Genomic DNA, 27,997 nt, shown 5'->3' on the forward strand with positions numbered 1-27,997 from the left:
GGTACGTCTAATGATGAATTTATTTTTTTATTATTAACTCGATGAATGACCCAATTCGGAGGAAACTTTTTTTTTAATGTTGGTGAAATTTGCTTCGATAATATCTTATATTATTTCAATCGTTATTGATTTGAAAAATATTTGTTTCCTTAGAAAAATGGTATCTAACATCAGGAGAGGTTGAGGTATTACCGGAACAAAAAAAAACATTATTTTTTAAACTCACCAATCTTTATATTCCCAATTGTTTTTCTTTTAAATTCCACTTTTATTTCGATGTAAATATTGTTATCATCCAACTGAAGTGTTTGTTTTTTGTTATAAAAATGTAAATTATTTCACCAAATTTTTTTTTTTTTTAAAAGCCACCAACTGTCTATTAACGATACTTCGTTTAAAAGTTCAATATTATTTTTATCAACAGAATTATATTCTGGTAATCGTTCAATACCAAAAACCGATTCGGTAAAATAATTGTTCAATAAAACACTTTTGGTAATTCAAATAATGTCTTTACGTTCAATGTCGGTGAAAATTGGACAGAATAAATATAAATATCCAAAGTTTAATACACAAATAAATTATTTTCTTCTTCAATAAAAATATTGTTCCGATCAGCTCAACGGTTGAATATAAACTGAATGTCTGTTCTTTGTGGCGCGAGTGAATCTTGGTCTTCCTCCGGGGCCGGTTGAATACTATATAACAAAATTGTGTATATTATGTTGTTGTTGCCGTTCGTAAATCGTAATTCCGTTTTAACGATATAATTTCAATGTGGAAATGTGTTTAGTTTTCTTTCGTTTCTGTTGATTTTGACTATACACTTTGTCGTCTGGCTTCGTTCTGTCTCGTTATAAAATTTTAAAAAAAACTCTGCTTCGCTCTCTGAGATATAATGAGCTTTATGTGTCATGAAACACAAGCACAAAACAACTTGCATGCAACATCGTTCGATGAACGAATTTTCTGTTGCAATATAATGAAAGTTACTTCGGGTTCGGTGTACGTGTGTATTATATACCACCAATTTACCTATACAGCTTTTTCTCCCGATAAAAATGCCGCGCACAAACGAACGTGTTGTGACAATCTAATCTAACATTGTTAGGTTACTCAATGATTGAATGTTATAAGCAATGATTCGATAGGAATATCATACCAACACAATTGAATAATACAACAACGAGAGTTAGAGAGTGAACAAAAGAGTATATTTTCATTGATATATTATTTTTCCGCAGCAAATTTTGCTCTTTTTTGTACATGTAATTCAATGTTACGATGAATGAACTCTGTGTCTGCAAGTCTAGGTCTAGGATAATTACATTGTTGCTTTTTTTTATGGTTTAGCGCTATATAAAATTGTGTATGGGTGTAAATCTGGCAATTTCGACATTATCACTTAACTGACTCTTTGTATAATTATTGTCTACGGAATGGAATGAAAATGAACTTTTAATTTAATGGATATCTGGTCAAATATAAACTGTCAGAATTTTCTCTGATTTGGGAACTAGAGTTTAATTGGATGAAAAGGCGGCTTATAGACTTCTGTTGTTAAGTGGTATTAGTTAAATGAATTATGCGCAAAATGTTTATATTCCACTCTTGTATTTCTCAGAATCGAAATAATCGTCAAACTCTCCGCCCAAAATTTCAATTCCAATTAATATTTTGTTTTGACCGAGAAAAACGTATTGCATAAACCTTTGTCTCAGAAATACAACCAATTAATAAAATGAATCATCGTGAGCCGATATATGGCGGCTACATGCCGGGCTAAGAAGATTTTTTAATAGAAATTTTGTTGATATTGCTTTTTTTTTATTTTAGAAAACACCTTTCCATCTGTTTTGCAGCAACAAACTTTGTTTATAATATTCAGTCTGATGCGATTTTAAATTAACATAAACAAAATCTAGTTTTTTGTGCGAAAATTTCGGAGTCATCATTTTTTGTGATTTAATTAATGGAGGGAAAACACACTCTGATTGTTCAGTCTGCCTTCCGTAATCAGCGTTCATTTTGCACCGCGTAATTAATTATGTGGAATAACCGCAAATGATACAAGAATTTTTTTACATTTTTTTTTTCATTTCCATTAAAAAAACGAAACAGTTCAAGGGAACACATTATACGAGTCCAACACCCTCATTACCAGCCGTACGAAAATGTGCTATATTAATACTCTAATGATTAAGTTGCACACACAACTTGCACATTACTATCATCATAACACGTTATAAATAAATATCCATGTACGAAATGTAAACAACGCCATCGACATTAAGGTTGTGTTGTTGGAGAGGATGAGCGTAATAAAAAAAATATGTGAATCACCAGCATGTCGTAGAGTGCGATGTGCCGAAACGGGTCACCTTGAAATGAAATTTGAAAGAGCAAAATAACAGAATAAAATATAAAATTACGCAATAAGCTACAACACAAGCGTTACGTGCACTGGAGAGACTATTTAAACGTCTGGAGTTACGTACAATTGATTAAATTAATTGCGCTACATTCAAAATGATTGAAATTTTAGATATTTTGGAAATAATAGTCCATAGGCTGTAGGTAGTTATCGTCAATCACTGTTGTCAACAACGGCGACCAACGGAAAGAATTCTATAGTTGCCGTGTTATACAGCAATGTTTATGTATACCTTACCTTAGGCTATATTTTATATGAAATGAGTACTCGATTCGGCGAGATGAATGTAGTTCTTTGTGCATCCAATAAGAAGGAATTATGTCTGGAGTTAGAAATAATCCAAGAACCAACATATCATCAATAAAAGATGTACGAATTTGGGTATTGGCTGAACAAAGGCATCTAACATTTCATAAGTTACAACCATATCACCCTAGACCCTTATACCTATACCATTAGACCGGTCGATTTGAATTGGGCACACTAACCGGAATAAAGCGAAAAAGGTTCAGACACGAAAATAGTTTCAAAAGTAAATCATCATCAACAACCATGCTATAACCCATTGACCAAATGATTTCGAATCTTTCATATTATTTGCTTATTGAAATCATCACACACACCATTTATTAATTACGTGTCGAATGATACAATATTATAGCATTCTTGCGTTCACCGCGTTAATAAATAATGGAATAGCGAAAATAAATTACAAAATTTTTTAAGGTTAATGACCATGAATGTGAAAGTTTTTGAACTTAAACTTTAATTTTCTGCAAAGCTCATGCGTGCGTATGTGTGTAGAGAGGATTATATTACATTTCTGCTGAATGTGTTGGATACCGAGTGTTAATTTAGTTTATGAATATTTAAATCGATAATTGAATACTTTTTCAATAAATATTTTCAATAATAAAAACAGAATGACATCACAGGAGTTAGTTTTCGTCGTCTTGGTATTTTAGGATGATTGTAAGACGTAAAACGTTCGAACATATACCAAACAACAATTCAGTTTCACGAAATTCTTGCAATATTTTTGGAATTTAAAAAAATTTGCGTTGTTGATTTCATAGATTTGTTTTTCTGAGTAAGGATGTTGTTGTTTGATTAAGAAACTTGTACTGTTTGTATAGCACAAATTGAATGTTTAACCTTTTGCAGATGTAAACCATCTTACAATGCGTATCGAGTCTGCTACATCTTTTGATCAAATTATATTCAGCAGATTGAAGCAAGAAATCTGTTACTTCTTTAGGTTTACCATGCATTTTTTATATATAAAAGACCATATCACAAATAGCTTATTGTTAAGTTTTGAAGTTGCTGCCAGTAACATATGTAACATATGCAAAAGATTAAATATGAGGCACAAAGGGCAGTTCACATGCTTTGGAGAGGAATTATTTAGTATCTGTCACTCTTTCTCCCAACCTTAATAACAGAAACATTACCTCAATTTTGTCTCCCTTAATACTATATGGGAAAGACCATGGTTCATTGCAATTGTCTCAAGAAGCTGTCACATGTTGTTAGAGCTGTCTTCCTTTACCCGGTATATATTTTACGCTTACGTAAACGGATGTGCTACTTACACGTGGACGTGTACGTATGTCATTAGTACAATCGTTCAAACATGTATTCATGTTTAAATACCAGCTAAACGAGAACAATTGTTTACGATATGCTTTAATGTTGCATAAATTGCCAACAGTAAGTCATTGGTTCATAACTTGTGTCAAGTAATGGATTTCAGCAATGAGAGATTGCAATGACAACCGTAGTCTGCTGCTTTCAATGCTTTTCTTTTCTTTCTATCTTGTGGTGGAAAGATAATAAAACCAGCAACAGAAGCCCTAACATTTTTGGAACGTCTGCCAACTGATTTACGAACACAAGCGATGTGTTGAACGCATATGTAATTCTCTCGTAATTTTGGAGTACTTAATGACCCTATGACTCCTTCCTTAAAGTAAATGTCTACATGACAATAATCCAATTTAGAGACATTGAATAACTCGTGCAGACATTGCTTCTCGTAAACACGAACCATCTTAACAGACAAATTACATTCCTGCGGTTACAACAAGTGCTTCATTATTACACAATTAGTGGATATGTCAAGGATAAGATAAATAATATAAAGAATTATGTTCACATTTTGTCAATAAAGTATCAATGAACTGTGTGATGATAATACCCAGAGAGTAATTGATATAATTGAATTTTATTTCTCATTCATTAAGACCGAACCGACTAACTTATTCAAAACTTTCTTTTATTTTCGTCGAAAAATGAGGTTATTTTCATTATAACAGTCACGTATCCATCAGCATATCGTTGATATACTCGATGTTCGTCCGAATTGAAAGTTATTATAATTGTGTACTTGCAAGCGAATCGTGAATTTAAAATTTCTCACTCAAAATTGTGCTAATCAATAGGTCTTGTTATTTTGCGACCATTTTATTTGGTGAATTTAAAATTCTGCTCGGACAAACACGGGTCTTTACTCTCTAATAACTTATGTTATGAACATAATCACACAACAATTATCCCGACGATGATGCAATAATTATACGCATAAACGGCAAAAACCTCTTTCACCGGTTCAAAAACCCCAAAAACTGAAGTCTCCTGTTCTTGCTCTTGTTGAATCATACCGAAATAAAATAATTCTACCCTATCCTTTTATCGTCGAGACATTGTGAAAACGCTGAATGTATATACAAATAACAACACACCGCCAGACGTTTTATATGTGCACACATTACACATCGACGCAAAAGCTTAGTTTTGGCGTTTTTTTTTTAGTTCACTAACCCAGGTTCATTGATACATTATACATTATACCCGTCGTTCGTCGTCGAACATTTATATTCCGTAAGTATATATATGTACGTGTATGTAAGCTACTCAAAATTTATCGAATTCATTTTTCGTCGTCTCTTTGTTATGGTGATTTTATAGGTACACCAACAGCAATAATCTTTTCGACTTTTGGGGGGCCAATCACATTTTTCGAATCAAATCGGTCGAGACACAATCATATAATATAGCAAAACACTCTCCAATTCGGGTTGGAAAAAAGGTATATGTAAAATACAGTAAATGGACTGAATATTAACAGAAAAGGTTGCTTGAGGAATGTGTGTACGATCCGTAGAAGGTTGTATGATATGCAGACGAAATGTGTGTCAAATGAAATGGAGAGTCTGTCGTTAGGTTTTTCTGATTATAAAGGATTTTCGAATAGGTATGGCTACTATCTCGACAACGACTACAAAATGAGCGGTGATATCGCCCATTGCGGTTTTATGTAACACAATAAATCTTGGATTAATGAAGTAAAACTCTAGAAAATACTTTAAAGAAGATAGGTAGTAGACTTGACGATTGCAGATCGATGGCCTTGTAAGTTATTAGCAAAATTGTTATTTTAAGCTCCAATTTCTTTCGCACAAAATATTTTCAATCAATTGAATTCAAATCTACTACTTCAATTGTTGAAACAAGCATTGGAGATTGAACGAGAACAAATAAATCGACATCCATATCCATAACAGGTTAATTGTCGTTGTCTACTTATCGCAAGCTTGGTATGATTCATTGTATTAACATTGTTGAAAAATGTCTTAGTTTGATGAAAATATGACGTGATTGATATTAACATTCCATTGCATCCAACATAATTAACATTGCCGAGCGCATTGGTGGTGTGTATTTAATAATGCCAATATACAGATTGTATTCACAACAATATCATGCTAACCTTGATGTATACCCAGCGCACAGACGTGATGATATCGAATTTGAACAATTGCAAATACTGTACTCTAACACTAAACGATTTGTTTAATTTAAAGAACAAACAGCGAACAACCCAAGCATGTACATTCTGGAGCTCTCTGCTTGAAATACCATGTTGTAGCAGTCTTTGTACACTTTTAATTGACAAGCAAACGAAGAAATGATTTACTTTTTCTAAAAGATTTCCGAAGACGATAGGAAACGTAATTTCCCTTTGCTTCAAAATGTACAACGAATTTTTTGTTGTTGTTGCGCCAACAGTTACATGACCCTTTTCACAATTTATTCACCTCAACTCTTATCAACACATAGACCACAGACAACAGACTCGCTACGTACGAAGAGTTCATTGTGCAATGCATTGTATACATAATAACGTCTTCAAGGGCGCTGAACGCTTAATTCTTTTGATATTTTCGCGAATGGAACTTGGACCTGGAGACCGTTGAATACCGTTGACAGCAAGCGTATGACTGACCATCGATCAAAGTGTTTTCAATCGGTTGATTTCAAATCTTCTACTTCAATTTTTTAACAAGGATTTTACTATATAAAAAACCATATTACCCAGAGCTTGTTATTATTTTTGTCGTCGTTATCGATAACATATGAATAACCATATGTGACAGTTTTGAGTAGGTTTAATATTAAGGTGGTCGATGATAGTATTTTGGGATTAGTAAGTTCGATTCCTAGTGAATTTGTTCCAGGTAGTGATGATGAGAGGAAAGTACAGAGGAATTGGGACTCTCCGTTGGTCAATAGCAAGTTTAGTGGGATGTTTGAATCTGGTGAATCTGTTGATCGTGCGAGACTGCTTGCGTCATCTACTAAAGAATCTTCAAAGTGGCTGCAAGTTGTCCCGTCGAGTCAGCTAGGTTTGTTATTAGATAACAATGCTGCGAGAATTGCTGTTGGTATGCGTTTTAGGATCCCAATTATGCGAGGAGTATAGGTGTGTCTGTGGTGAGTTAGTTAAAAAGGACGGTTTGCATGGATTATCATGCAAGCTTAAGACAGGGATAACGCCGCGACATGATTCTGTAAACAGAGAGTTTTCTCATGCTTTTTCTGCTGCAGATTTTCCAACTTTGTTACAGCCACCAGGAATTTCTAGAGATGACGGTAAAAGACCTGATGGTATGACTCTAATTCCGTGGAGTCATGGTAAATCTCTTTTATGGGATGTGACAGTGCGTGATACGTTGGCTCCTTCATACATTGGTGAAACTTCTAAAAAAGCACGCTCAGTTGCAGAGAAAGCGGAGAGATTAAAGCATAATCATTATAGAAAACTTAAAGAAAATTATTTATTCACCCCGCTTGCTTTTGAATCTTTAGGTTGCATGGGCCAGAAACAAAGAAATTTGTCACGAAATTAGGATCTTTGATGAAAAAAGCATCAGGGGAAAAGCGTTCAACAGATTATTTATTGCAAAGAATTTCAATTGCTATTCAAAGAGGAAATGCAGCATGTATTCTTGGAACGTTGGGAAGGAATAGAGTGGCCGATTTTTATTTATTGTAATTTCTGTTTTTTGAAAAGATCGATTTTTTACTGGCTGTGCAATTTGAGCAGTCTTTTTTTCGCTTATCTTATAATAAAAATAGAAAATATGTGACAGATTAAGTTTCTTTTGAATCAGATTTAGAAGATGGTGACCGTTTGGGAGAACCTTTTCATTTTTTTGCTACTACAAAAAACTATTTTTATCGAACTGACAAAAGTAATTGAATATTCTAAATGCCGTTGTGTGTGAGCAAGACTGTTGTGTCTACTATTCCCTGTGCAACTTATTATTCGATAATTTATATTTCTACCAAGTTTAGTGTAGCATAAAGTTCTCTGTGAAACTTTATTGGGTCTCGGACAGAAAAGTTTTTTTTTTAATTTAACGATTTTACAAAATAAAATCTAAATAAAGCATTGACCATAAATGATGAGAAAGCTAACAAAGGATCACAAGATCTGTGGATTCGTGACCGGGCTTACTCGAAACTGGCGAATGTAAAAAAAAACACATTAACTATAGCGGAACATAAACCTGATTACAATTGAGATGATGTAAGGACTGTTGATTTCATAAACACTACAAAATCTATGGTCAAAACGGAGGTCAAAAGTCTCATTTAATTTGCTGAATCTACATTAGTTTCAGATTGATTTCAAGGTGTCAATGTGTCACATGTATGTTAATAATGGCGGAAATCGCTAATGTTGAATGAATGAAATCTCGGAATATGCAAACATAAACCGCGTTAAGTTATAAGTTAGATGACTGCTGATCTATTTTCAGATCATAATTTAAGAGATAATGAGAGAAAGAGAGAGAAGAGCAAAGCTAATCTTTACAATTACTTGATGACTGGGTGAAGAAGTAAGTGAAGAAAAATATTTCAACTTCATTTTGTACATATGAGAAGTACCTAGACTTTTTTGTTACTCTGACACATAAACTCATGACGATGATAGAATGTCTAAAAATATAAAATAAATTTATTATCGTTCACTTCATTTTATGCAATTTACTTCTTCTTAAGTACATATTTATCATACCTCCACACACTATATCTTGACTGGCAATTTATACTATACAGCGCGAAGCACTGTATTATTTATAGAATGCATAACAACGAATGCTACAGAAAATAATACAAAAAAAAGAAAAAGAAAAAAAATTCAAAAAGAGATAATCGTTTAATTGAAAAATAAAATTTTCAAATGAAATGCCTCGCACTCATTTTATACAACACAATAATGTGCAGCACAGAATTGTGTGGGGCAATGAACCGACCCTCTAGTTGACTGAGCAAATAAATATATTAATGTGGAAATGGCTACAAGTATAAAAATGTGTTTGTTTGTAAGCTGCGCATTTTTTTTGCAAATAAATTCGCGATTAACAAATAAAAATGTCATTGAGATAGCTACAATTTATAATGCATATACATATCGTGGTATGGATTTTATATATTATTTTTTCTTTATTTCTTTTTGCAATTATATTGACGAGTGATAATTGCTATTTTTTTCAGAATCAGTCGAATATAATGATATCAATTGAATGCGTGTTCGATAAAAAGAAATCAAAAACAAACAAAGTATTATATCGATTCAAACATTACACAACATTATTCAGCCTGGTTTTATCTTTGCCAATACGTTATACATGTTGTGCATCACGCAAGGTCAAATTCGGCCAGAGACATTGACCCTCGTCAATTTCTGTTTATCAGTTTTTTTTCTTCTTTTTTTAAATAAATTTATTTCTTAGAATAAAGCATTACACAATCGCCGCTTCAATATTGCAACACATTTTCACATCCAATAAAAATGCAGTCGTATTAGTTGCTCCACAGTCGTTTAGCTAACATACATATTATAGCATACACCGTGTGTGCTCAAAAAAATAAACCTAAATATCCATACAATGTCCATCCATCCATAGCCCGTATTCATCACCATTCCAATTCTATAAAACGCATTTAAGAAGAAGAGAATGAAAAAAAAATATATATTCAAACACAACACAAAACATCGTCAACCCGAAGACCAGACAGACCTTGAGACTGACTATATAACATTCTGAACGATACACCATCATCAAAGCATTACATACTACCACATTATACACGTTCGGGCATATTTTTATAATATAAAAAAACAGACTAAAAAAAATTATTCACATCCATGAGTGATACAAAACAGAAAAAAAAGATGATTACAAAATCAACCATCAACACATAGAATTCGCACACATGAATATGAGGCTTTTCGCATATATATATTTTGATTGTTGCCTCGATTTTCTGCTGTACGCTTTTATCCTTTTTCTTTGTTTCATTCAACTTTTCGACGAGCCATTTATTTATACCAATTGAGATCTTTGTACATTATATGCATACAGACAATAAACAGACGTTAAAATTGTTGTTTATTGCAGACGATACGATAAGGTATACATTTTATTATTATTATATTTTGAAATAACAGAAAGATATTAATTTGTTATGTATGAATTAGGACAAAACGTCGATACCGAGATATTCGAAGAAGGGAAATTTCAATAATCAATATTGCCCCGAACCAATAGTTATCAAAATCGATTCGTTATTCAGCGTTGAAAGCTCGTTTGAATAATTTTGTTACAGAAAATCTACGAAAAAAAGACTATTGAGACGGTTCTCTCTTTGCATTGCTTCTGATTTTACGTGTGTCTCGTCTTTATGTAGAGATTAATTAGATTCGTCTTGAGTGGTAGACATTAGAGGCGTATAAAGATTGGTCTTTATTTAATTGGCTTCCATAAATTGGCTGATGGATTAAGTATCCAAATGCGTTGAAAAAAAAACTTCCACTGCGTCTTTGTTATAACAAATTATTTGCAAAAAATAAGAGTGCATTTGTCGTTAAACCTTATCAAGCATTGTTAGCGGATGGTTTTTACACCGTCTACCGATTTCGATAGAAGTGAACAAATGATAACAATTTCTTCGTTGCATTTTGTAATCCTTTACTGCGTAGCAACAACGTTATCCGTTTATGACTTTATTGCTTTATTATTTAAGTTGTTTGTAAGTTTTGCGAAACTAGAAGGAAGATTATGGAAGATTGGCACAATACGAAGATTCTTGATAAGAAAGTTGTTTGATATAGGGATCTCAATTGTTCCATAATCATATTTGAATTAGGTATAAGGAGAGTAACTGGTTTCGTCATAAAAGTCTTCAAACATAACTTCAACGTAATGGAATATTCTACTTATCGCATCTATCAACAGAATTCGTTGGTTGGTCATACGTATAATGGAATCATGCCGAAATAAAAATTATTTTTTCAAATATCTTATCAAAATTTGTCTAACAGGGACGTGACGTTCACGAACCAAATTCACATATCAATGTGCATAATACACATCTCAACTGAATATAATTTGTTGTGTGTATCAAAGTGAAATTATGGAGACAAATTTTTTATTTAACATGATGTTTGGGGACACTAAATTTTTCAGGGACGTCCCCGAAAGAAGAGCTATTTATTGAGTTTTTTGAGGACATTAGAACGGACGACCACTACATTAAATAAGCGGCCGATGATCACAAGCATTTTAGGGATACCAATGATGCACGATTTTTTCGATATTTTCATTGCCAAAACGAATTTTATAATTGATTATGTTGAACCGTCAGTTAAATTTCCCCTTTTACAAGCTATTACGAATAAGGCGACAGCTAGAGTGGTTTAGAGTGACTGGCTGGTGGTTTAGATTGACTGGCGGTTGCTTTAGAGTGACTGGCGGTTGCTTTAGAGTGACTGGCGGTTGCTTTAGAGTGACTGGCGGTTGCTTTAGAGTGACTGGCGGTTGCCTTTAGAGTGACTGGCGGTTGCTTTAGATTGACTGGCGGTTGCTTTAGAGTGACTGGCGGTTGCTTTAGAGTGACTGGCGGTTGCTTTAGAGTGACTGGCGGTTGCTTTAGAGTGACTGGCGGTTGCTTTGGAGTGACTGGCGGTTGCTTTAGAGTGACTGGCGGTTGCTTTAGAGTGACTGGCGGTAGGTTAAGATTGACTGGCGGTAGCTGGCGGTTGGCTTATAGTTACTGACGGTTCATAAAAGGATGAATTTCGTTGATTTTTGCCTACATTCTCTTTATGGCATTTAGTAAGAGGGTGAATAATCAGTGGGGGTTGCTTTAGAGTGACTGGCGGTTGCTTTAGAGTGACTGACGGTTGCTTTAGAGTGACTGACGGTTGCTTTAGAGTGACTAGCGGTTGCTTTAGAGTGACTGGCGGTTACTTTTGAGTGACTGGCGGTTGCTTTAGAGTGACTGGCAGTTGCTTTAGAGTGACTGGCGGTTGCTTTAGAGGGACTGGCGGTTGCTTTAGAGTGACTGGCGGTTGCTTTAGAGGTACTGGCGGTTGCTTTAGAGTGACTGGCGGTTGCTTTAGAGTGACTGGCGGTTGCTTTAGAGTGACTGGCGGTTGCTTTAGAGTGACTGTCGGTTGCTTTAGAGTGACTGGCGGTTGCTTTAGAGTGACTGGCGGTTGCTTTAGAGTGACTGGCGGTTGCTTTAGAGTGACTGGCGGTTGCTTTAGAGTGACTGGCGGTTGCTTTAGAGTGACTGGCGGTAGCTGGCGGTTGGCTTATAGTTACTGGCGGTTCATAAAAGGATGAATTTCGTTGATTTTTGCCTACATTCTCTTTATGGCATTTAGTAAGAGGGTGAATAATCAGTGGCGGTTGCTTTAGAGTGACTGGCGGTTGCTTTAGAGTGACTGGCGGTTGCTTTAGAGTGACTGGCGGTTGCTTTAGATTGACTGGCGGTTGCTTTAGAGTGACTGGCGGTTGCTTTAGAGTGACTGGCGGTTGCTTTAGAGTGACTGGCGGTTGCTTTAGAGTGACTGGCGGTTGCTTTAGAGTGACTGGCGGTTGCTTTAGAGTGACTGGCGGTTGCTTTAGAGTGACTGGCGGTTCCTTTAGAGTGACTGGCTGTTGCTTTAGATTGACTGGCGGTTGCTTTAGAGTGACTGGCGGTTGCTTTAGAGTGGCTGGCGGTTGCTTTAGAGGGACTGGCGGTTGCTTTAGAGTGACTGGCGGTTGCTTTAGAGTGACTGGCGGTTGCTTTAGAGTGACTGGCTGTTGCTTTAGAGTGACTGGCGGTTGCTTTAGAGTGACTGGCGGTTGCTTTAGAGTGACTGGCGGTTGCTTTAGAGTGACTGGCGGTTGCTTTAGAGTGACTGGCGGTAGGTTAAGATTGACTGGCGGTAGCTGGCGGTTGGCTTATAGTTACTGGCGGTTCATAAAAGGATGAATTTCGTTGATTTTTGCCTACATTCTCTTTATGGCATTTAGTAAGAGGGTGAATAATCAGTGGCGGTTGCTTTAGAGTGACTGGCGGTTGCTTTAGAGTGACTGACGGTTGCTTTAGAGTGACTGACGGTTGCTTTAGAGTGACTGACGGTTGCTTTAGAGTGACTGGCGGTTGCTTTAGAGTGACTGGAGGTTGCTTTAGAGTGACTGGCGGTAGGTTAAAATTGACTGGCGGTAGCTGGCGGTTGGCTTATAGTTACTGGCGGTTCGTAAAAGGATGAATTTCGTTGATTTTTGCCTATATTCTCTTCATGCCATTTTGTAAGAGAGTAAATAATCAGTGGCGGTTGGTTTAGAGTGACTGGCGGTTGCTTTAGAGTGACTGGCGGTAGGTTAAGATTGATTGGCGGTAGCTGGCGGTTGGCTTATAGTTACTGGCGGTTCAAAAAGGGATGAATTTCGTTGATTTTTGCTTCTCTTTATGGCATTTAGTAAGAGGGTCAATAATCAGTGGCGGTTGCTTTAGAGTGACTGGCAGTTGGTTTAGAGTGACTGGCGGTTGCTTTAGAGTGACTGACGATTGCTTTAGAGTGACTGGCTGTAGGTCAAGATTGACTGGCGGTAGCTGGCGAACCGCCAGCCACGGTAAGCGAACCGCCAGCTACCGCCAGTCACTCTAAACCAACCGGCACTGATTATTCACCCTCTTACAAAATGCTATAAAGAGAATATAGGCAAAAATCAACGAAATTCATCCTTTTACGAACCGCCAGTAACTATAAGCCAACCGCCAATCACTCTAAAGCAACCGCCAGTCACTCAAAACCAACCGCCAGGCACTCTAAAGCAACCGCCAGTCACTCTAAACCAACCGCCAGTTACTCCAAACCAACCGCCAGTTACTCCAAACCAACCGCCAGTTACTCTAAACCAACCGCCGGCTACTGGCGGTAGCTAGCGGTGGTTGGCTGGTCCATTTTCATTAGCCGGCGCTGACCGGCGTCTCAATTTAGTACAAAAAAACAACAAATTATACTCCGAAAATATGAAAAAAAAATGAAGAAACTGCCAGGGCTTCTTGTGGAGTGGTTTCCGCGCCCCAATTCTTGTTGTCCCCAATAAATACAACTTCAATCCCTATTAAACATTGTAAAATAAACAAATTAAATGAAATAACTTAGCTTAGTCTAAAAGCTTGGCGGCCGGTTTTAAAGACTTAGCGGTAAGATAAAATTGCTTGGCGGTCAGTTTAAGCGACTTTGCAGTCAGTCTGAATAACTTGGCAGTCAGTTTGAATAACTTGGCGGTCAGATCGAATAACTTGGCGGTCAGTTTAAATAGCTTGACGGTACGCCTAAGAATTTGGCGGTCAGTTTAAATGTCTCGACGGTTGACTTGGCTGCTAGCTTATATGACCGTATGATAAAATTGCTTGTTTAAATAACTTAACAGTCAGTTGAATTAATTTGGCGGTCAGTTTAAATAACTTGGCGGTTAGTTTGAATGTTTTTAGGTAGGTCTAAAAACTTTGCGGTCCGTCCTAATGACTCGGATGTCAGTTTAAATGGTTCGGCTGTCAGCTTAAATAATTCGGCTGTAAGTCTCAGAACTTTGTGGTCAGTCCTAAGTTTTTTTTTTAAGGAGGGATCGGGCTTACTCTTTTATTAAAACTGGTCAATTCTGGCCAACCATCAATTTTACTCTGATTTTCTTAGCCTAAACATTGTGAATTTTTTACAGGTATCCGTTGTAAGTTTTTTCTGTGTTATGTTTTTTGTATTAATTTGCATATTACAGTTCTATCATTTTTTCATTTACACCTGAAAGTATACTGCGCATGGAACTCCGGACTTTGTGCCATGCTGCTGAGTGGTATTTTTTGAACACTTGATGTTCATTGGTACGATGATTAGAGTATCCCTTATCCTTAAAACCCTGTTTCACAGACATTAACAATAAGTACAAATATACCAAATGAACTCTCATATCAACAGCTACGCTTTTCAACAATATTTTCATTCACATTCTAATCAGAAAAAAATTTTGATTTCGCTTTACCCTACGTGTACTACAGAGCCTACACTTTGATGCACATTGTTTTCATATTTTACTCATCATATAATTAATTCTAATTTCTCAAATTTCTCAAAGATTTCTCAAATTCTCAATTTTAAAAAAAATTCTCTAAAATTTCTCAAAAATAGTCCCTGGTTATAGCTTATAATCGACGAGCGGTCAACTATAACCAACTCGCGAGAACACCTACAAATTGAATACAACTCAAAAATCGTCAGCCGAAATCACTTGTCATTTGTTTACAAATGATGTTCAACTAATCAAAGCAGTCATTGCTTTATATTACTTTCTATACGCCAAATTAAATCGTTCTATCTTTCGGATTAGTTGTCGAAGAAACGTAGTCGATTCTTTAAAAATAGTGAAATGGACGTGAATAAAATGAATTGGTGTTTGAAAAACGGGAGTAGTGGCACAAAGGAGAAGTTAGTGGCACTGCTTTCTAATATTAACTCCGTGATTGGTGACGAAATGGTATTGTTTTTAATGTTGAAGTTTTGATCACGTTTCTTAAAGAACAATTGTCTTAGAAAAAAGGAAATCAATCTTCGTCTACCGATTTTGAATCATTGGTCGATGATGCACATTCTTCGGGTTATTTTTTGAATGGAAATCGAAATGTGGCCACCACTGTGGATGCTTGTCGTTCACAGTTTACTTACAAACATAATATCAATGACGAAGCTGTGAAAAATTTTGAGCAGGACGCTGCTTTGATCGAATTGGAAACTGCACATTTTCCTGGTGGTCAGGAGGTCTTTGACGAAGAGGTATGTTAAATTTATCGGTATATTGATTTACATTCCTAATGTTGATCAAGATTCATTACTTTAAAATCCTCAACTCCATCCATGCAACACGCTCATATTTTGGTGTACTCTTAGATTCGAATACTTCTTTCTCATATTATGTATCCGCATGTATCCATCGTCACCTATAGACTGATTTTTTCAGTTATAGATAACCTCAGATTTAGTTATTTAAATTGTTGCTTAAATTGAGATATTTTCGTCTCAAAAAATAAAGAAACTTCGTACATATAGCAAGGGAGAGCTTCTACTATAATTATTTGAAAGTCACTACCTTTTGATTGTTTTTCCAACTGAACTTGAAATCAAGTTAAATATGCGGGCTAGTTTTAAGTAAACCGCAAATTTCACATATAATCTATATAGGTGCATGATATGTGTCTCGTATCACGTGCGGATGTTTTAAATAATTCTTTAGACTAAGTGCGTATCATGCCCAAAAATTTTATGCATGAATCTATTCTTTAGTTCGAACAAAATATATTTAATTCCCATTTTTTTAAACCATGGATGGATCAACTTGCATCTATACATTAATAGTAGACGTCAACATTCATTTTTAACTTTTATTTATAAAATCTTTTTTGTTTTCATTAACTGGAAAATTGAAATAGTACAACGGTGTAAATTAAATGTAAACCCAACCGTTTGTATTTCTTGTTTCGATTAAATACATTGAAATTAAACCAGCTTAAATAAAATTTTAGGCAAATTCAGACACCTCGTAGAAGTAGTAAACGATTGTGGACTTCTATTCAATTGCATATTATATTTACGACAGTAGATAATGTATTTCAAATGGAACCACGAAACTTTAACTTTCGACCTGACAGGAAACGAATGATAATTGCAGTTTCGGCTGCAGCATATGGTCTGTCTTTAATACAGTGTCTAATCGTGCCAGTTATCTGTGAAATGGAAAGCCACCATTCTTTACTAAAAATCAGATCACATTCGAATTATCACTTGAAATTCTACGAGATGTTTGAGTCAATTTCACGTGAGCTGAACCTGACTTGTTCCGAGCCTTAGCTGCGACTTTTAGTGTGAAACGTAGATTCTCGCTAGTGTATCTGCATCTGCTTGATCCCACTGAAACATGTATTCAGATCAACAAGTGGCTCAGCGCAAAGACAATCTTTTTGAATTAGCGTCCGTTTCGAGTCGAAACTTTCTACTGAAAACGGACGTCACTGGCCAAGAAAAGCGCGGACGTTCTTTATGGCAAAGTTGCTATAAATTGCATACATCCGTTTTTAGCACACGAAATGTGACGATTCTATTTCTAAAATTACTAATCATAATAAACCACATTTCCCTAAGAGTCTTACACAAGGACTCAACGTGTCATAGGTCACGTTTATGGACAATGTTAATTATTATTGTGTGTTCAATAAATAAAAACTATTTTTTTGCCTTACATATTCTGCAGTGCACAAGGTTATTCCTTGAACGGAAATCGAGTAATTTGGAGTGTTATTGGCAATGCCATTTAATGGAGAGTCCAATATAAAATAAGAATTAAGGACATCGGAAACTCTTATATCGTAATTTTATTATCATAACATTTGACATTATAAAATGTTCAACGTAGTTCAAATCTACGCTATCTTTTGTTAACCGATGTCTGCAACATTCATATCTGATATTATTATTCCCTATGGGATTGATTTGTAATTTAATGATAGGAATCGAATCGTTCAGCAGGTACATTCAGTTACTCAAATTAATTAAGTTTTTAGATGTCTAGCAAAAGAGACTAAGATTCCATCTTCACTTGGTTTATTTTTGTAAAAAATGCATCATACGTTCTGTGTGCTAAAACCGCATTTTTAAGTGCGCTGACAGATTTAGCGTAAGTTGATGCCTCAACATAGCGTTATCGCTCAAATAAAAGTACAAAGGGTGGTCATTTCTCCCACGCTTTCAACCGTGTCATTCCCTTTTCTCTTTCACTGCACGTAAATATGGGATACCCTTAATTGGCCAGCTTACTACTTCTAACTGGAATCCTGAGTGTGATCAGTATAAATTGTTCATTATCTCTTTACAGGAAGGTGATTTCTTGAGCGGAAATCGATTAATTTTGAGTGCCGATATTGATGTACATTTGAGTGATGCTAATGTTTTAGCCGATCAACATGTCGCCGGTGAAGTAGTAAGATTATTCCTTCTTTCAAATTATAAAGTCGTCAACTCAATTACTCAATTATTTTTACAGCTTGTGAGCATGGACAAGCAGAAAACTGATTCAATCGAGTCGAAAATTGATAACTCACAAGTCGCGGATGAAGAGGTAATATAATTTATGAAAAATCTCTAACTACCAAAAGCCTACTACTTTCTAAAATTGTTAATACGATTGCCTATCTCTATTCCAAATTTTTATTAAATTTTCACTTTCTCGGTATTTTAAGAAATCTGATTTGTCACAGAACACTTATTTTTCTCTAGCGACCTAGAAACAATGTTTCAAAAGTTCATGGTTTAATTGCTCGTCATTTAAAATGCTGTTGTCATCAATTGTAAAGTACTCTCATTTTTAGCATGAAACCAATACTCTCTATAGAGAGTATTGATGAAACGCATTCATATTCTGTTTAGCTCTCCGCGTGCGGTTCAAATTGGTCCCTCAATCGTTTCAACCAATGCAAGCCCTCAATTCAGGGGAGAGATAAAATAGAGAATTGCGTTCCGGTACTTACTACAACTGCAATAAGTCTTTTGTTTTAAGTTTTTTGCAATTCTGTGACGGAAATCAACCATCAGTTTCAGTGTGATTAGTTTTACGATTGTGATTTCTATTGATGTCGTTTACTAAAAAGTTGTGCATTTTAATTGGAACTATATCATAAACTAAATGGTATATTTCATGAATAGAAAAAACGTTGTATCTTATCGGTTCATATGATGGTATTTCCTCGCACTAGATATTGATGGTCGGGGCGAGGCGATACTCAACCTTGGTATAAATAACTATTATGACACGGTTTTATAATTGTAGTAAGACAAACGACTCATCGCCTATAATTTCGAAAAGGTTTTTTACACAAAAGATTTTTGAGGAGACTGTCATCTTCACTTTTTTTTGTCAATACGGGGCTTGTCTCTTGTCAAATCAACAATAAAATGTTTTTATTTTATTTAAGTTTTGTTCGTGACCCTTCATGTTTAAGGGTTATTCTTTGAATGGAAATCGATTAATTTTGAGTGTTACAAAAACTCTACTTTCAAAATCTATGTTCTGTTATTATGTTGTGCCAACGCGTAACGTTCTCGTGAATTTTAAAAGAAATGTTTCTAAGTATTTACGATTTAAGTTCCTCAAAATGTTTCTATATATCCATACACGTAAAAGTGACTTCCGGGTACATACATTTCCCGATGGGTCTGTTCGGCAGTGGCTCGATTTCCCGGTAACCAAATTTTTACAAAGGTATACCCGGTATACTGGATATCAAGGATACACGTAATTTGCACACGCGCGAAGTACTAGGGGCTTCTCGCTTTAATATGGCTTTTGTAATTGATAGATATCGAAGTAGACGGTAATTGCAAAGCAATTACTTTTCTATTACTTTTGTATGCATGCCACAAAATCAATCAACTGTTTTTGAATGATTTTAATCATAAAATCGCATTTACTTTTAGGTTAGTACCGAAGCATACGAATTCGATGACATAATTGATTATGACCCGGTTTCTGACGATGATGAGGCAATTGATGAGGTAAAATTACCTATCTGTTTGGTCATAGTTATATAAATTCATCACCTTTGTTAAACCTTCCTATTGTATCCTGTTTTCAGGGAGGTCATGAAATACAGATTGATGAAAATGAAGAGGTAATTTTATTCATTAATCAAATACCTAGCTTCATAATAAAATTTCCAGAAATGCTAGGAAGATTGTAACAATGATCTACCTCACACATCTTTTATACTTAAAACTGTTAATTTTTGCAGACATATGATGCGCTGGATCGTATTTTCAAAAGCACTGGTTTGAACAGTTCAAGAATTGAGGCAAATGTTTTATTCGACGGTACGTTACAAGTGGAAGAAGTTACTGGTGGTAAGTTTTGCTGCTTTTAAAAAAGGTCAAAGACGAAACGCATTTAAGACAAACTTTTAACATCGGAAACAGGATCTATTTGTGAGCCTCCGCAACAAAATTTCAAATGTGGTTCGTGCGACAAAACTGAGATGCACGTCGACACATCTGATGGTTCCGAAAATAAAAAGAATTGCTGTCCGTATTGCTTTAAACTTCAGAGTAAATTGGCACGGCATATCGTTGATTTACATACCGAAGAAGCAGATGTTCAGAATCTGCTGAAATTCGATATAGGTAATTATATCAGTAACGAATATCATCCTTAACACCAGGGTTACATGGGCGCCGCTAATCGGTAGCATAGCTAATATTCAAAAGAAGTAGCGCGCGGTAAAATTTAATTAGCAAAATACTTTGCTAGTATAACGATAGTATAGCGGTCTTATAGTTCACTGAAGATTTTATTAGTTCGATGTTGACGTTGACTTAATCAGCTCAGCGCTAAATATTTTGTCGGAAAGTATCACAACTAATGCTAATGCTTAATGTTTTAAGACTGAAAACTTATGAGAATTTGTGTGTGTTTTTTTTTATATTTTTCCATGTAAGGTTTTTAGCCTTTAGCGAAGGACTAGCGATCGCAAAGAGCAGTCGCTATTTACGTACTAATTAAAAATTCATTAGCGAAAAAAAGCAACCCTGCTTAACAAATCATCAAGTTTTGTGTTTAAACTTAACATCTTCGATTTTAAATTTGTACTTTAAGCCCAGTCACTTGAAATGTGTCATATTTGCACAGTTTCTATATTTCTAACTCTTAACTCCATTCGTCGCTTTTATTACTATAATGCTCGTTCACCTGAAGTGAATCACAGCGAATAGTCGTTTCTTTTTTATCATTGAAATTCGTAGTCGCAAAGTCTGTCAATCTTATTACTCACAAAAAGAATTTAATTCTTTTTAATTGAAGATGTAGCTCATTTCTATATCCTATTCGAAGCTTTACTACTATCAATCTTCTCTAATTTTATTGTCATTTCTGTTAGTATTTTGGTAAGGTCTTATTACATACTTCCGTTTGTCTTTGTAGGGTCAAAGGAACGGAAAAAGATGCTTGACGCGCTCAAGAAACGAGGCAACACACGGTTTAACACCGATCCTAAAATCAACAAAGGGAAAAAGATGATAGTGAGTCGAAGACCGAACAGTAAATTCAAGCGAACTGGAAAGGACTTCAGAATATGCGCATTTTGTCTGGGTACTTACTCAATGACTAGTACACGACAACATATTTGCACAAGAAAAGCTGCGAAAGGCGACCGTTCATTAATTAATCTCAGTCGAATGGTTGAAGGACGTTGGCACAAAGATGCGTCGAAGGCTCTACAAACGGCAATGTCTGGTTTCAACGAGGACGATATCGCGACATTAGCAAAATACGATTGGCTAATGATTACGTTCGGAAACTCGTTTTGTGAGCAGCTTGACACTCTTCGCCAGCAGAAATTGGTTCGGCAGCAGTTAAGAATCCTGAGTCGGCTGCTGATTGAAGTGAAAAATAATGAAGCAACAGTCACCGACTTCGCATCTATTTTTCAAACAAACTTCGTTGATTCCGTCATCGCAGCGATTCGTGTCATTGGCCGGTTCAATTCAACAACGAATTACTTCAAATCACCATCACCAGCAACAAACTTAGTTACTTTGGTAAAAAAGGTCGGGCTCCTGCTGCGTGATGAATGCATAGCGAATAAAAACAAACAACTGAAAGAGCAGACAGAAGACTTCATAGCTTTGTTCACCTCTAGATCTACAATAAAAATCAACAAGCTGGCAGCAAAATCGCGAGCGAAAATGTCGTTAGAGAGAGTCGAAACAATGCCTACAACTGATGAAATTAATAAATTCCAAGAATTTTTAAATCGAAAATGCGATGAATATTGCCAGTTATTGAATGCCGGATCTTTTGCTGATGAAAGAGAATTTTCAAGAACGTGGATCAAGCTGGTGGAGGTGACGTTAGTGTCGATTATGATGTTCAACCGTCGTCGTGTCGGTGAAATGCAACTATGTGAAATATCGAACTATATCCGCAGGGAGAAGGTAACACAGGATTCGAAGGATCTGCTTTTCATGACTCTTTCTAATGAATCGAAGAAAAGAGTAATGCGATACAGCCGGATGGTAATGCTTGGTAAGCGACATGTACCTGTTGCGGTGTTGCTCAATCCAGACATTGAGAACCGCATCGATATAATTCTGAAGTTTCGGGAAGCAGCTGGAGTGCCTTCAACGAATCAAATATTATTCGCCTTGCCATCATCGTTTGAAGAAAAACCGAGAATCGTCGATGCATGTGCCGCCTTGAGAAAACTTACAGTTGAGTCTGGAATTGACAATCCTAAAGATATAAGAGGAACGAAAATGAGGAAGCATTTTGCTAACTTCTGTGCCGCAAAGGGGATCAACGATAACACTGTCACCGATGTTGCGAATTTCATGGGTCACAGCGTTGATATACACAAAAAGTTTTATCGCGGGAACGCCTTGGATCGACAAGTTGCCCGAATATCTGAACTGCTCGAAGAATCGTCGGGTCAATCTGTTAGTGAAGTTGTCAATGTTCCAATTAAGCATGTGGCACGCAAAAGAGCGCCAAAAGCTCAAATCGAAAAATCTATTGGTTCAAGTATTGACAAGCAGCGCCAAAGACAATCACTAACTCAACAAACCGATACTAACTTTAATCCAACTGTGGTTATGAAACTAAAGAAACAACCGACAACTCGAGACAATAACAGGATGCCGACAAACAGTACTCGTAAACCTGAGAGTAATTTTGTCAACAACAAGCGTAAAAATCCTTCAGCTCGATCAAGTAAGTACACCTTCACGAATTTAACCTTTCACAGCCGACGATCACTTTCATAATAGCTATCGATTCGTTTGAATCATAAGTTTTGAGTTTTTCAGTTACCAGCTTGTCTTTTGTAATTGATTTTGTCGTTGTTGTCGATCACAATATTGCGGTCCTGTCCGTGTTTAGTTTTTTAATGAATTGATAATTATTTTATTACATACCCTGCCTGAATGTGTCGCATTTCGATAACTCGCACCGTTGGTATTGTGTAAACGATATATTTGCATAAGTTGCGTACGCTTCTCCCCCGTATAATACGTACTTTTTCTTATTACTCTGAAAATCTAATATTGACGCCGAACTTTGAAACATCAATAATTGAGGACAATAGTAACTAGTAATAAATAACGTGCAAAATTCTCACACTTTATATTTGTGTTGTTTGCAACTTGTTCAAATTTGCGGATTATTTGACATTCTAATTTCTTTCTAGAACTAGAGGCAGAGAATCCGATTGTAAACAAGAAGCGTAAGGTGCAGCTGAAGGATGTCGAGCTCGATCCGAGTAAGTAGTGATTCATGCACTGTGTAACTCTCAAGAGTATCATAATTCGTGAATACTGGACATTCGTTCTTATTATGTTCTCACTCATCGCTCCGTCGTTCCTCTAGTATTACCAAGAATGGTAGTGTTACCACGATTCAAATCGCAATGCCAAAAAAAAATCTTTGGAATAAGTAGTTTCTAGTTGAACTGTTACCACGATACTATATGTCATAATTTACCATCTGAAAAAGAATGCGATTCCGGAATGGCGATCATATTTTATTTCTTTTTTTTTGCGCGGTTGTTCCTTTTTTGTTGAGAGAAAATCTTATCTTAGAATTATAAGTTTAAATTTGCCTCATATTGGTTTTGACATTTTCTCCTTTCCTTTATTTAGAAAGACCTTCAACACATACCGGAACAGCATCACGAAAGAAGAAAATGTAACCGTATACCATTCGCGAATACCGTTTGATGGATTAGGCGAAGCAACAATTATATACAGGAAACCTACGATAATTGAAATATAAAGCTAGGTTCCTATTTCAAAACTGTACTTTGGTAAATGATAGCATTTAAATTATTTGTTGAATGCAGCTCTGTGAAATAAATTCTTAATTCAGGATCAGTTATTGACTTTGCTTTGTTTGGATCAATTCCTTAAATTATAAATAAAGCAAATTTAGAGAGAAAATAGCACTCAGGTTTTTGTATGGTGGTATCCTACCCAAAATTAATTCAACATTTCTTTTCTGTATCACTTTGCTTGATATTTTTCTGACTATAATTAACCTATTGGTGATTATAATCGACCGTTAGCTGATAATTATCGACTGTCAAATGATTATAATTAACCGCTAGGTCAGTACACTTAATTATACTGCCGGGAAAATACAATCGACATCCAGGCAGGGACTATTTTTGAGAAATTGGATTTCTCACTATTCTCAAAAAATTCTCAAATATTTTAAAGCTATAAAACATGTTTTAACAATGTAATTTTATTCGCAGACTGACATAAAAGTAAGCAGAGAGATTTTACATAATTAAAGCCTTCGATATTCAGCTTTTAAGTTACAAAACTAGCTCTCTAAATCAGTTCAAAAACGTTTAATGTAAACATTGTTGATCACTTAACAAAGTTAATTTTCCTAAATTTAATTCAGAAAAACAAGAAAAATATTTTGTAAAATCTTGAGAAATTGAAAGAAATATTTCTGAGGGATTCTTTTCACAAACAGCCTACCGAAATCGGATGCGAGAGGTCATCAAGAACCGAAAACTTGCACTTTTCTTACAAAAAACTTCTCCAGTTACACGAGCCATACAGGGTCGTGTGTGGTGTCATGTACTATTGAGTCGAATAGGGTTATTGGTTTTAAAATTCATCCACACTGAAATATGTTCAGTTACAGTTTTCAACCGAAGATTCACACTGTTCTTACAGAAATTTCTCGAGGTGGGGTATCATTTGAATTTTATGTGCTTTTCTGGGCCAAATAGCGTCTTATGTGGTTTGGATGAATCTACGAAGTTGAAATGATTAAGTGCTCATATTTCATAGCATATGAATCCAAACTCTATAAGACTTATTTTGAAAGTAGTTTTGACTTCTTGGGTCAAATAACTTTTTAGGAACATATAAAAAAGTCCACTGGAAAATGCGTCCGATTTCGGTAGGCTGTTTCTCAAATTACTCAAAAAATTCACAAAAATAGTCCCTGCATCCAGGTGATTATAATCAACCGCCAGGTGATTATAATCGACCGCCAGGTGATTATAATCGACCGCCAGGTGATTATAATCGACCGCCAGGTGATTATAATCGACCGCCAGGTGATTATAATCGACCGCCAGGTGATTATTATCGACCGCTAGGTGATTATTATCGACCGCTAGGTGATTATTATCGACCTCAACCGCTAGGTAATTACTACCGACCGCCAGTTGATTACAATTATAATTAACCACCAAGTTATTATCGTCCGCCAGGTGATTGTAATCGACCGTCAGCTGATTATAATCTACCGCCAGGGGATTATAATTAACCGACAGGTGATTATGATCAACCGCTAGGTGATTGTAATCGACCGCCAGTTGATTATTCTCGTTCGCCAGTTGATTATAATCTACCGCCAGGGTATTACAATTAACCGCCAGGTGATTATAATCGACCGCCAGGTGATTACAATTGACCGCCAGGTAATTATAATCGACCGCCAGGTAATTATAATTAACTGCAAAGTTATTATTATCCGCCAGTAGATTGTAATCGTCTGCTAGTTGATTATAATCTACCGCCAGTGGATTACGATTAACCGCCAGGTGATTATAATTAACCGCCAAGTTATTATCGACCGCCAGGTGATTATAATTGACCGTCAGCTGATTATAATCAACCGCTAGGTGATTATAATCGACCGCCAGGTGATTATAATCGACCGCCAGGTGATTATAATCAACCGCCAGGTGATTTTAATCGACCGCCAGCTGATTATAATCAACCGCCAGGTAATTATAATTAACTGCCAAGTTATTATAGTCCGCCAGGATATTGTAATCGTCCTCAAGTTGATTATAATCTACCGCCAGGGTATTACATATAACTGTCAGGTAATTATAATTAACCGCCAAGTTATTATCGTCCGCCAGTTTATTTTTTTCGTCCGCCAGTTTATTATTCTCGACCGCCAGGTGATTATAATCGACCGCCAGGTGATTTTAATCGACCGCCAGGTGATTTTAATCGACCGCCAGGTGATTTTAATCGACCGCCAAGTGATTATAATCAACCGCCAGGTGATTATAATCGACCGCTAGGTGATTATAATTGACCGCCAAGTGATTATAATTGACCGCCAAGTGATTATAATCGACCGCCAAGTGATTATAATCAACCGCCAGGTGATTATAATCGACCGCCAGGTGATTATAATCGACCGCCAGGTGATTATAATCGACCGCCAGGTGATTATTATCGACCGCTAGGTGATTATTATCGACCTCAACCGCTAGGTAATTACTACCGACCGCCAGTTGATTACAATTATAATTAACCACCAAGTTATTATCGTCCGCCAGGTGATTGTAATCGACCGTCAGCTGATTATAATCTACCGCCAGGGGATTATAATTAACCGACAGGTGATTATGATCAACCGCTAGGTGATTGTAATCGACCGCCAGTTGATTATTCTCGTTCGCCAGTTGATTATAATCTACCGCCAGGGTATTACAATTAACCGCCAGGTGATTATAATCGACCGCCAGGTGATTACAATTGACCGCCAGGTAATTATAATCGACCGCCAGGTAATTATAATTAACTGCCAAGTTATTATTATCCGCCAGTAGATTGTAATCGTCTGCTAGTTGATTATAATCTACCGCCAGTGGATTACGATTAACCGCCAGGTGATTATAATTAACCGCCAAGTTATTATCGACCGCCAGGTGATTATAATTGACCGTCAGCTGATTATAATCAACCGCTAGGTGATTATAATCGACCGCCAGGTGATTTTTATCGACCGCCAGGTGATTTTCATCAACCGCCAGGTGATTTTAATCGACCGCCAGCTGATTATAATCAACCGCCAGGTAATTATAATTAACTGCCAAGTTATTATAGTCCGCCAGGATATTGTAATCGTCCTCAAGTTGATTATAATCTACTGCCAGGGTATTACATATAACTGTCAGGTAATTATAATTAACCGCCAAGTTATTATCGTCCGCCAGTTTATTTTTTTCGTCCGCCAGTTTATTATTCTCGACCGCCAGGTGATTATAATCGACCGCCAGGTGATTTTAATCGACCGCCAGGTGATTTTAATCGACCGCCAAGTGATTATAATCAACCGTCAGGTGATTATAATCGACCGCTAGGTGATTATAATTGACCGCCAAGTGATTATAATTGACCGCCAAGTGATTATAATCGACCGCCAAGTGATTATAATCAACCGCCAGGTGATTATAATCGACCGCCAGGTGATTATAATCGACCGCCAGATGATTATAATCGACCGCCAGATGATTATAATCGACCGCCAGATGATTATAATCAACCGCCAACTGATTATAATCAACCGTCAGGTGATTATAATCGACCGCTAGGTGATTATAATTGACCGCCAAGTGATTATAATTGACCGCCAAGTGATTATAATCGACCGCCAAGTGATTATAATCAACCGCCAGGTGATTATAATCGACCGCCAGGTGATTATAATCGACCGCCAGATGATTATAATCGACCGCCAGATGATTATAATCAACCGCCAGGTGATTATAATCGACCGCCAGATGATTATAATCAACCGCCAGCTGATTATAATCAACCGCCAGCTGATTATAATCAACCGACAGGTGATTATAATCGACCGCCAGGTGATTATAATCGACCGCCAGGTGATTATAATCGACCGCCAAGTGATTATAATCGACCGCCAAGTGATTATAATCGACCGCCAGATGATTATAATTAACCGCCGGGTAAATAAAATCAATTACGGATCTTTCTATGATAATAGATAAATTTCAAACTTTCGCGCTATATAAAAATGCATTCACTGCTCATAGCGTGTACAACAT

The 27,997-nt window shown here is 36.2% G+C and overlaps 2 protein-coding genes and 1 long non-coding RNA gene across 3 annotated transcripts; all 3 read left to right on the top strand.

Annotated features, from left to right (window-relative positions):
• The first annotated feature begins 18,005 nt into the window (after positions 1 to 18,005).
• On the top strand, positions 18,006 to 23,010 carry LOC119072395. Its single transcript, XM_037177608.1, has 6 exons — positions 18,006 to 18,234; positions 19,590 to 19,667; positions 19,748 to 19,783; positions 19,904 to 20,012; positions 20,085 to 20,288; positions 21,085 to 23,010. Exons 1-6 carry the CDS (start codon positions 18,169 to 18,171, stop codon positions 22,923 to 22,925), a joined length of 2,334 nt encoding a protein of 777 aa, XP_037033503.1. The 5' UTR covers positions 18,006 to 18,168; the 3' UTR covers positions 22,926 to 23,010.
• Positions 23,011 to 23,347: 337 nt separating this feature from the next.
• Positions 23,348 to 24,029, top strand: LOC119072396. The gene is made up of 2 exons (XR_005086854.1): positions 23,348 to 23,419; positions 23,799 to 24,029. It is a non-coding gene; the product is annotated as an uncharacterized LOC119072396 (long non-coding RNA).
• Positions 24,030 to 24,968: 939 nt separating this feature from the next.
• Positions 24,969 to 27,891, top strand: LOC119072135 (RNA-binding protein 12B-like). Its single transcript, XM_037177277.1, has 9 exons — positions 24,969 to 25,001; positions 25,120 to 25,258; positions 25,808 to 25,912; positions 26,096 to 26,221; positions 26,306 to 26,416; positions 26,897 to 27,001; positions 27,185 to 27,289; positions 27,374 to 27,499; positions 27,605 to 27,891. The coding sequence occupies exons 1-9, from the start codon at positions 24,969 to 24,971 to the stop codon at positions 27,889 to 27,891; spliced, it is 1,137 nt and encodes a 378-aa protein (XP_037033172.1).
• Positions 27,892 to 27,997: the final 106 nt, after the last annotated feature.

This window comes from Bradysia coprophila (genome assembly GCF_014529535.1).
Source record: "Bradysia coprophila strain Holo2 chromosome IV unlocalized genomic scaffold, BU_Bcop_v1 contig_81, whole genome shotgun sequence".
Lineage (NCBI taxonomy): Eukaryota > Metazoa > Arthropoda > Insecta > Diptera > Sciaridae > Bradysia > Bradysia coprophila.